The 9,777-nt window shown below is 32.1% G+C and overlaps 1 protein-coding gene across 1 annotated transcript; it reads right to left on the bottom strand.

Annotated features, from left to right (window-relative positions):
• Positions 1 to 492: 492 nt before the first annotated feature.
• LOC121116770 (salivary peroxidase/catechol oxidase) lies at positions 493 to 5,679 on the bottom strand. Its single transcript, XM_040711055.2, has 11 exons — positions 5,478 to 5,679; positions 5,096 to 5,411; positions 4,612 to 4,761; positions 4,089 to 4,541; positions 3,608 to 3,954; positions 3,036 to 3,556; positions 2,814 to 2,973; positions 2,589 to 2,756; positions 2,330 to 2,528; positions 906 to 1,011; positions 493 to 831 (listed from the first exon to the last, which is right to left on the bottom strand). Exons 2-11 carry the CDS (start codon positions 5,220 to 5,222, stop codon positions 765 to 767), a joined length of 2,298 nt encoding a protein of 765 aa, XP_040566989.1. The 5' UTR covers positions 5,223 to 5,411; positions 5,478 to 5,679; the 3' UTR covers positions 493 to 764.
• Between the last annotated feature and the right edge of the window lie 4,098 nt (positions 5,680 to 9,777).

Below are 9,777 nucleotides of genomic sequence, written 5' to 3'. Positions count from 1 at the left end.
TATGTTGTTTATGAGTGAACTTATTTTTCAAATAATGAGTGTAAAGTTCTTTAACTCTGGATTTTCTCATAGTCATGAACAAAGAAAAATTGTAAGACCATCTCTCTATCTACTGATTTGGAACTTTATCATTTTAATTTAATATTATATTTTGTAGATCAGATCAATTACCTGTGATAAGATAGGAGGGGGAGAAGGAAATAAATAAGACATTTGGCAAGAATTACTCCGATGTCGATCTCTAATTTTACTCTGACCCCAACAACAACAACATACGATTATGACTCCGAAATAGATCCTCAGGGTTAAGCTCCGTATTTTATGAGCACACACGAATTTTCCTTCAGGTTTTGAATATAATTGAATCTATTTAAGTAAGGAAGTTCACTTCTCAGAAATTAGATAATAATGCCAACTGCTACGGAAAAGGAAATTCATTCTTCAGAAGACCAATTCCAACAAAACGGGCATATAAAAAATTAAACGATTAACATCACTATTTATAATATATTCTTTGATTGAGATGAGGGAATTGACCGCTGACAACAAAATAAACTGGGTATTTTTGTGTTAGCGAGGTAACGCCGTGACATATATCGCTCAATATGAGTACTATAAGTGTCTTTTATTGTTAGTGAGGCTGAACAATACACATTGAGAAGGAAACTCGAATAAATTAAAATATATAAATAAAGGAATAAACTTTGGTCCTGATGAACTTTCATAATAGAACAGTCATCCAATGCTGCATTTCTTCAATGATTTTAAACAGTCCATGGAAAAAGATTTGTTTTAGGAATGGCAGAGGATCTGCATGGAGTGAGGATATTGCTAATGAGAAAGAAAAGAAAAATAATGAATTGACAAAATATAATCATAATAATTCATTTATCAATCGGTCTTACTATATGTTATCCGGTTGCTCCAACGCCAAAGGTTGTATTTCCTTTATGTTTGTATTATCACAGATGAGTCTTGAGAGAGAGAACTTTCTTATTTCGTCTAATTGGGCTAAATTAAGAAACAAATTACGAATTAATACTTTTAACATTAACATACATTTATTATGTCTAATGATATGAAACAAATAACATGTCGTGAGGATCCTACATTCAAAAAACTTGTTTATTTTTCAAGTTATACTCGTACATAATGATTAATGTCGATCAGTTACTTATTATAAATGAATAGTCATTTCCTAATGCCTATTATTTTATACGTATCCGAAAATTCAAAAAATGGAGCTTATTAAAATAATCATACAAATACACTCTAATTGAATAGTAAAATATAGAAATGTTGCTTTAATATACATCATGCTCAGATAAGCTAATTCGCCAAATACCGATTAATCGCCAGTGATTTATCGAATAAACCCGATTGTATATCAATTTTCAAGTAAACTCTAAATATAGTTAAAGCAAGCCCAGTAAATGACAGTAATACTTATAACTAATGCAGAATAGGCATGTTAAAAAAATCGAGATTAACATGATAACCCTGACAATTTGAAAAATGTTTTAAAGGAGATAAAGAAAAATACTCATGAAATTTCATTAGATGAGCTAAAATATGCTTTAGCAAGGGAGGAAGGAGAAAAGGATATATTGCTAGAATTACTCGGATGTCGATCCCCAATTCTACTCTGAGTCCATAAAAGACTTACAATTATACCTCCGCAACAAATCATCAGCGTTACGCTCCGTCTTTTATGAGCCCACAAGAGTGTTGTTTATTGTTCAATCAGGCTTTTATGAAAGGATATTCACTACTCAGGAATTAAATAATAACGACAACTGCTCTGGAAAAGAAAATTTATTTTTCAGATTACCAATTCCAAAAAACAGACCAGCTAAATAATACACCGGATTTTCATCCCTGCTGTTAGCATTGTAAAATCTCACTGGCAATATTGGTTTGGGATTGCAACTCTACATGCTATATACATATTCGTAGGAGTGATTTAACAAGGGAAAGAACAAACAAATGTACGTTAAGTTTTTGTACCTATATTTTTTTTAATGAATAAATACATCATTACTAAATTTTGTAATACATGAAGAATCTTTACCATAAAATGTTTTTGCATCATAATATTAATAAAGGCCCACATTTTTTCAAAGCAATTAATTATGAAGAAGATTGACTACTTCTTTTTTTTTTTGTACACGAGTATAAAACACTGATCAATCAGTACTGGAGTACGCCTTTGTAAATGTTTTTGAATACATACTCCGTAGTTAATAATTTGAAATTATAATTACGCTCAACAACTTTCTAGTACAAAAATTGTGCAGAAAATTGTGAGGTTAAAATAATCATTCCTTACCTGATGTAAAAGAACCAGCTTGATTTGACAAGTCGTAAAAGTATCGATCTCCTTTCTTTAATCGTGCAAATTGATCACTAATTATGCATAAAAATGTTCTTCCAATAAATGCATCTCTAAATTTGTCCTCCAAAGTCATTCCAATAAATAAATCAATGTCATCAACACTTTTGTAGATACTTTTAAGTTGAGCTATTTTCTAATTGATTAATTATATTGATATTAGTGAAAGCTGTATTTTAAATAAGTTTTTACTTACTCTTCGAGAAATATTAGAACCTAGATCTTCAAAAGTACGAGCCCTTCCTAGTCCACAAATCTCTCTATATCTTACATACCCAGGAATACCGTGATCTCTAGCTCTCTGGATATTTAATGCAATTAAATCCAAACCGTCACCATTCCTTTCGAATAAATGATCTGTTATCTAAAATAGGATAAAAAATATCTAAGGGGTATTCCGAATTGTTAGGGTGTTAATTACCTCTTCAGTAAAACTATTATCAAAATCTTCAACATTTTGAATAACCATTCCCAGAGCAACTTCATCAAACACACCAGGGGTTTCTAAGACTCCAGGATCATTAAAAATAGATCTAAGTTGCCATCTTCGAGTAAGGCGACTACTAATAAGGCTGTAAGCTCTGAAAGGAATATTTGAATATGTATTTCTATTATGTACTCATTTTTTTTTTTTTTTTTTTACTTTAAAAAACTAGGAATCAAAGTATGTCCAACACGAAAACCAGCTGCGGCGAATTCATTAGTAATTCTTGGGTCAAAATCATTTCTATAGTCAAAACTAAATCCTCTTCTAAGAGTCCAAAGACCAAATGATTCCATCATGGTTGGGCCCAACATTACTGGAAGCCATTCATTGAAAATTACATGCTGCCATTGAGCTGATACTATTCTCTTGGCTTCTTGGAATAAAGTTTCATCATTCCAAAACGGATTGAATTGAGCCAATTCATCTGCGACTTTATTGTGTTGACGAACCCAAAGAGTATGCATAACGGCGAGAGTTAATTGTTCGTTTACACGAGAATCTCCTGCTAGAAAGCACTCGAATTCATCAACACATTCTTCGTTTTCATTATCCTCTGGAAGGAGGGAGCTTCTCATCATACGAAGTTTACCTCCTCTAAATGATCGTAGCTTGTTTGTTTCTTCTTGGGTCGAACCATAAATATTTGAGCCATCTATCCAATGAGTTAATTGATTCAGCTATAAAAAAAAATTGTTAAATTAATTGATAGGGAAATTTGAAAGTATTACTTGTTCATTGGGCCCGGGATTACAATCTAGGTCAGGAGCAGATAAGGATCTAACAAAATTGATACAGGTACGTGAACCGAAGGATATATCACCACGAGGGATTGAAATGGGAAAACACTGTAGAGAGTTGTTTCCAAACCTTGTAGAACAACAATCAATCGTATCTCCGTTGTCTAGTCTATGAACAGGAACATGAACTAAGTCATGGTCTAGAAACTGACCCATACTCATTAGTATATTAGTATATTGAGAAGCTGTGTTTTTATTTTTTCGTGTGATAGAAGTTGATACGAGTCGAGCTGATGGAAGTGGGCTTCCATTTGAATCTCGTCTTGGTATTTCAAATCCTGAAACATTGAAAAAAAGTGCATTGATTATTACTCTTACATACAAATATAATTTTATAAATGTGAACTTATAACTTGGAATTGCTATATTTACCATGATTATTAAGAACAAGTCGTTGATTTAGTGAACTTACCATCAAAGTAGGCATTTCGAAGGATTCGTTGAACTGGTGTGAAAACAGCACCAAACAAAGGCTGGCGGAGATTATTGCACAGTCCTCTGGGATTTCTATACTTTTCGTTAGGATTACATCTTGGGCTTCGTGGGCAATTTTGATCAAAAACTATATTTTCAGTTCTAGTAGTACACTGTCCATTTTCAAAAGGTAAAACAAATGATTCCCTTGCAGATTGGAGTCCTGTGAGAGCAATTTTTGAGGAAAGAAGAGCCCCTGCTTTTGGAGCCTGATGACCGTTATGAAAAAAAGCAGAAGAACTTTCTGGAATTTGATTTGCCGATCGGAGAACTGTAACAGGAAATCTATCGCTTGTAGAAAATGATGCAGTTCTGAGCAATGGATTGGCTGCCACATTGGCAGGGCATGTTTGACTTCTTTGAGCTGTTTCTCTTACATTAAATGCATTTACTGAAAGACACAATTTAAACAAAAAAATTCAAATGCAAAATTAGTTAGCGGTAAAGAATATCATTTTTACCATCTCTATTTGATAGAAGACGACAACATAACCCCGGTTGAAAGTTTTCTAATGTACATTTGTTAAAGGATCTCTCAGAGAGTGTCATTCTTCCAGCACAATCAACGACAGGCTGGCAAACTCCAGATTGGCATCCACGATTACGGCCACCTAAAATAAAATTTAATTAACTAAGTAAATACTCAAGCCTTAATTATAAGTGCTGGATTTGGGAGTGAAGGGGCAAATGCTTAGGCTTCTGACCTTTTGAAAAAAAATAACAATGAAAAGTTGGGAGATCATGAGGTGTTATCAATATGTGACATCTTTTTTTTAAAAAGACTGGCCTTACACTAATGAATTGATTTCTGCACCCTTTGAACCTCAATATTTAATTTTCAATAGGGGAAAAAAATGTGTTTAAACCTTAAACAAGTATCTATTTACATTGTACACACTAATCCATGACAGACTCGAAAGCCAAAATATGTAAATTGGTACATACCATTGTTAATATTTCCACGGTTTTCAGAGTTGGCAAAGTTTCCAGAGCTTCCAGGGAAAGATATTTGGGCATTAGTACCCAAATATATGAATCCCAAAATGAGAAAAGTGTTTTGTAAGACAACCATTATACTAGTATAAAAACAATTTATTAGGGAATGAAGCCTCTAGCTTCGGATTTCTTAAGAATACTAAATTCAAAACGATTGTAAACCTAATAAGTAAGATTGCTAACTTTAGCCGCCGGTTTAATGAGTAACTAAAGCAGGAAAACCATGTAAAATTCGACTTAAGCGTATGAGCTGGGAATCTTTACTCTAGAACAGTAACAATTATTATTAGATAAATTAGTGTACTCGTACTTTGAGGGTATGTAATGTTACCAGTATGAGTAGTATGGAGTAGAGAAGAAGCTTGTGTCGAAATGGCTCCCGCGTTCCTAGATATATATCTATTATTTTTTTTCCCATGGATGTACGTAAACACTAAGCAATGTTTTTAAAATAACATGTTTATGTGTTATGTATTTTACAAGCTGAGGAATACCGAATCCATGACTTAGTGTACTCATCTTTTTGCAACAACAAAAAATGTAGGTATATAATCTGAGCAGGTACATAGAGCATTTTTTATAGGCTCTAGTCATTTCTTCTAATAAAAAAAGCTCATTCATCGCAAGCAATATGAAATGGAAAAAAATAAACGTCAAATAAACTAATGAAAAATATCTAAAATCTAAATCAATTCACCTGTCGTCTTTTGTTTCTTCTTACTTGAACATTATTGAAACAATTTTGATGATCGAGGAATTTTATAACCTAATATAGGTATACTCTTTGTTAACCCATTACAGGCGATAATTATTAAGGACAGTTAGAAACAATTCGGGGATATAGTATATACAGAGTGTTTCATTAAACTCTGAGCACTTTGAATTTTAAACTTCAACAAGATATAATTAATTTATTGATTAACAATTGAATTTCAACAAAATTAAACCTTTAAATAGATTTACGTCTGAGCTCTTTTAATCTTTAATGTAGCCGCCCTTGGCGGCAAAGATGGATTCCAGGCGGTGGCGGAAGACCTGTCCCCCTCTGCGGATGTAGTCCTCTGTCATGGCGTTCCAGTGCTGGCTAACAGTGGCTTTGAGGGCCTCGATGTTCGGATTCATGCAAAAAAAAAGTGTATGGGATGGAGTTATCATCAGGGGTGTTGAGGGTCAAAAGTGTCAAGAAAGAGTTCATAAGAGTCTTGTAACCGAAGAGATGAGTGTCTTTCATTGCAAAGTGTTAAAAGTGGCCTCTCCACACTCACAAGGCGCTTTCCACTCACTTTTTTGATAGCTCTCTCTGGACAGTCTGTACAGTCTGAAACCTCGACATCATGCATTTAAGTCATTGGACTGGGCTGATTTTTTTAACTCCTCCGGATCCAGTTTACTTTTTTTGACAAAGCCCCACTTCCTCTCCAACGTTTTGGACTTGATGACGGCGTAGACGGGGATCCTGGAGACGCTTAACTGTTTAGAGTGCACGAATGGAACTTTTTTTGATCACACTTAATTGTCAAATTCTCGACTTGTCCGTAAGCTAGAGAGCTCCAAATTGTTTTGTTTTGTAACTAATTGTTTATGATTTAATATATCGAAATATGAATTAATTTCAATCCCTCAACCTTCATTAATTATATAATTAGTAAGTGTTCAGATTTCAATGGACCACCCTGTCAAATAAGATCTTTATAAAAAATCTCAAAAGATCCATTGGATCCCGATAAGAGCCGGTAAACAATCAACCTATCCCCGGTATCTGAAGCATTAATATATAAAGATAACATGATTTGGAGAAATATTTGTTATTAAATTATTGCATTATATAAATCTTTAAAAATTATATTAACATATTCAGATAGGTTTATTTTGTATTTTGGGATAATTATTGAAGCATTGTGGATGTAGCCCAATGTTGCTTCTAAAACACCCAAATTTCGTGTTTCTCTAACAGTCTTAACTGAGGGTTATACCTAATAAGTAGAAGGTCATTGTTGTCTCTCTAGCTCTTGAGTAATATGGCGCTCAGTAAATAAGTTATACTTTCTTTTTATATACAATATTAACTTAAGTACTCAGTAAGACACATAAACAGAAATCAATCAATAATTTTTTCATGTAGATTAAAAGGTGCATACTTATATTTAGTGGTAAATTAATTAATCTATCATCTTTAATGGGTTAATTACCTCCGACGAAGAAGTTGAACGGAGTTCCGTTTTCCCCTTGTTTCTTAGTCATCAGAATTATGGTAAAAGTAAAGGATCAATTTTTATCAAACTTGGTAATTATATGCTCACAGGACGAGGCCATTAAATTTGAAGAGGTCAAAGTAAAAGGGAAGGTGACATAGAGCGTAAAAACCTTTACTTTGTAAGAAATTGAGATGCATCACTCAATTTGATTTTAGGCGGTGGTTTTTCACTCTACCGAATTGTATAAATGCAATTTCATCCAAGAAAACAAAGATTCCAAAAATAATCTCTAATATTACACACATATTATATCCTGATAACCCAAAAATGATTTTTTTTATGAGTATGAAAAAAATTTCCCAAAAATAGGAGTAAAATTTTTTGAGAAGAGCTGTGAATTAAAAAAAAAATCCAAAAATTTAATTCTTTGTGAATGACTGTTGAGTTTTTAAATTTTTGATAATAGTGTGGATTTTTAAATTCTTTTGTTAATAGGAACTGTAGATTTTTGAATTTTTTTCGAAAAAATTTATTTTTTGTGAATAGCTTTGGATTTTTGAAAATAAAATTTAATCAATATTTTTTTAAATTTTTGTCAAAAAAGAAATTTTTTCTGAACAAATGTGGATTTTTGAAATTTTATACCAAAAAATTAAATTTTTGTAGGCAATTGTGGATTTTTTCCTTACAAATTCACAAAACCAAGCCCATTCCCCAAAAAAAAAAAATATATATATATAATCCTACTGACGCATTTATGAAAAATGGTCATAAAATGCAACAAAAATATCTGCCTAATTTTTTGTTTCGGACCTGGATCCAAAAGTTCATGTACCTGAAATTTACTCAAAATAATTACATCTAAGGATCTGAACAGACCCGGATCTGATAGAATGTAGATATGTCCTATTTTTAATTGAAAGTTGAGGAAGGGGTGATTTTGAGTTTTTCTTATGGAATAAATTGTTTTGACTTTCCAAGAAGGAATTAAACTTGTATGAAAATGTATCACTGTATTTTGTTGCCAGCTGTCAGTATTTATATATTTTTTTTTAAATTCTTATCATTGTTCAGAACGTTGGTTGATTACATTCAAATTAGCTGTTGTTAAGCTAAAAATAAACCATTGTATGATTGAATATGAATTCCACAATTGACCTCTTTTCTCCCCGTTTCTTTTTAGAAGATAGGTTGCAATTATTATACAATTAAGAAAACGACGTAATTGAATGGTTCAATTGTAAATTATACATACGCATATTATAAGGGATACATCTTATTGAATCATTAGTTCTATCCAATCCATATAATGATTTTCTTTCTTTCAATGCGAAAAGAAAATACATAAACGAGTTTTTGGGATTTTTTTTTCCTCTCTCAGAAAATAAATTAAAATTAGTCTTAAATATTAGTACAAGGGATTTTCCAAATCACGATAAAACTGCATAATATCTTTATCATGAATCGGAGGGGTATTTCTAGGAATGATTCAATTTGTTACATAACTTTTTTAGGTAGACAACTAAAAGAGCAAGACAGATTAATGATACTGAATCACAGAGAAATGGGGCATTCCAATAGATCAACAACGGTCTTCCACCGTGCCTTTCATGTTGATCCAACATTTACTTTTTAGCAGTATAATTTGTGCACAATAAGGATATTTAGATAGGTATTAAAGTATTTTTATATTACTTATATGGGGTTTGATCAAAATAGTATATTTGCAGAATCAATATTTATTTTTATACTTGGGAAAAATTTACTATTTTGCAGAGAGTAACATGTTTACTAATATCTTTTGTTGATACAAGCCTACGGGTTCACCTTGTTTGAGAAAAACAGTAAAATATGGCTGGTCACAAAACTGTCTGTAAAGTTTTTTTACAAAATCTTATCTTTCTTTATGATATCCAAATGATTCACTTAAATGTGAATAATTACAGACAGGTTATCACATTTTCTTGACGGATTTTTTTAAAATTTTATTTTTAATAGTAATAATAAGTATATTTCATACTTTTCACTATAACGAACATTACATATTACACCACCATTATTTTTATATTGTGAATTATTTCAACTAATCGAAAACCCATCTTTCTTTACTTAAATAATAAAATGAGATCAACAATCTAGTTGCACAACTTTAATAAATATATTTTTCTCTCTCCCCCCTCAAGCAGGATAACAAATAAGTAAATCTTTCATTAAAAATTCTCAGAGATAGAGAAGAAAACGAAACAAACAACGCTCCTGGGATGGACGCTATTTGTCAACAGTGTGATTAAAAAACTATTATGTGGCTTGTGTTATGCCTCCACCTGAGAAGGAGCCCATGATATTAATTAAGGTGAGGAGACAGAGCTTCGGACTCCGAGTGGAATAATTCCATTTGTATGGTTCTCCCCCTAGAGTACTTCCTGGACCTTATAT

Source organism: Lepeophtheirus salmonis, chromosome 4 (assembly GCF_016086655.4).
Source record: "Lepeophtheirus salmonis chromosome 4, UVic_Lsal_1.4, whole genome shotgun sequence".
NCBI classification, from domain to species: Eukaryota; Metazoa; Arthropoda; class Copepoda; order Siphonostomatoida; family Caligidae; genus Lepeophtheirus; species Lepeophtheirus salmonis.
This window is presented reverse-complemented; position numbering and strand designations above follow the sequence as displayed.

Coding starts and splice junctions, on each gene's coding strand:
- LOC121116770 (XM_040711055.2), bottom strand. CDS start 5,222: ATGGTTGTCTTACAAAACACTTTTCTCATTTTGGGATTCATATATTTG. Junction 2,529..2,588: donor GTTCTAATATTTCTCGAAGA/GTAAGTAAAAAC, acceptor TTAATCAATTAG/AAAATAGCTCAACTTAAAAG. Junction 832..905: donor GAGCAACCGGATAACATATA/GTAAGACCGATT, acceptor CTTTCTCATTAG/CAATATCCTCACTCCATGCA.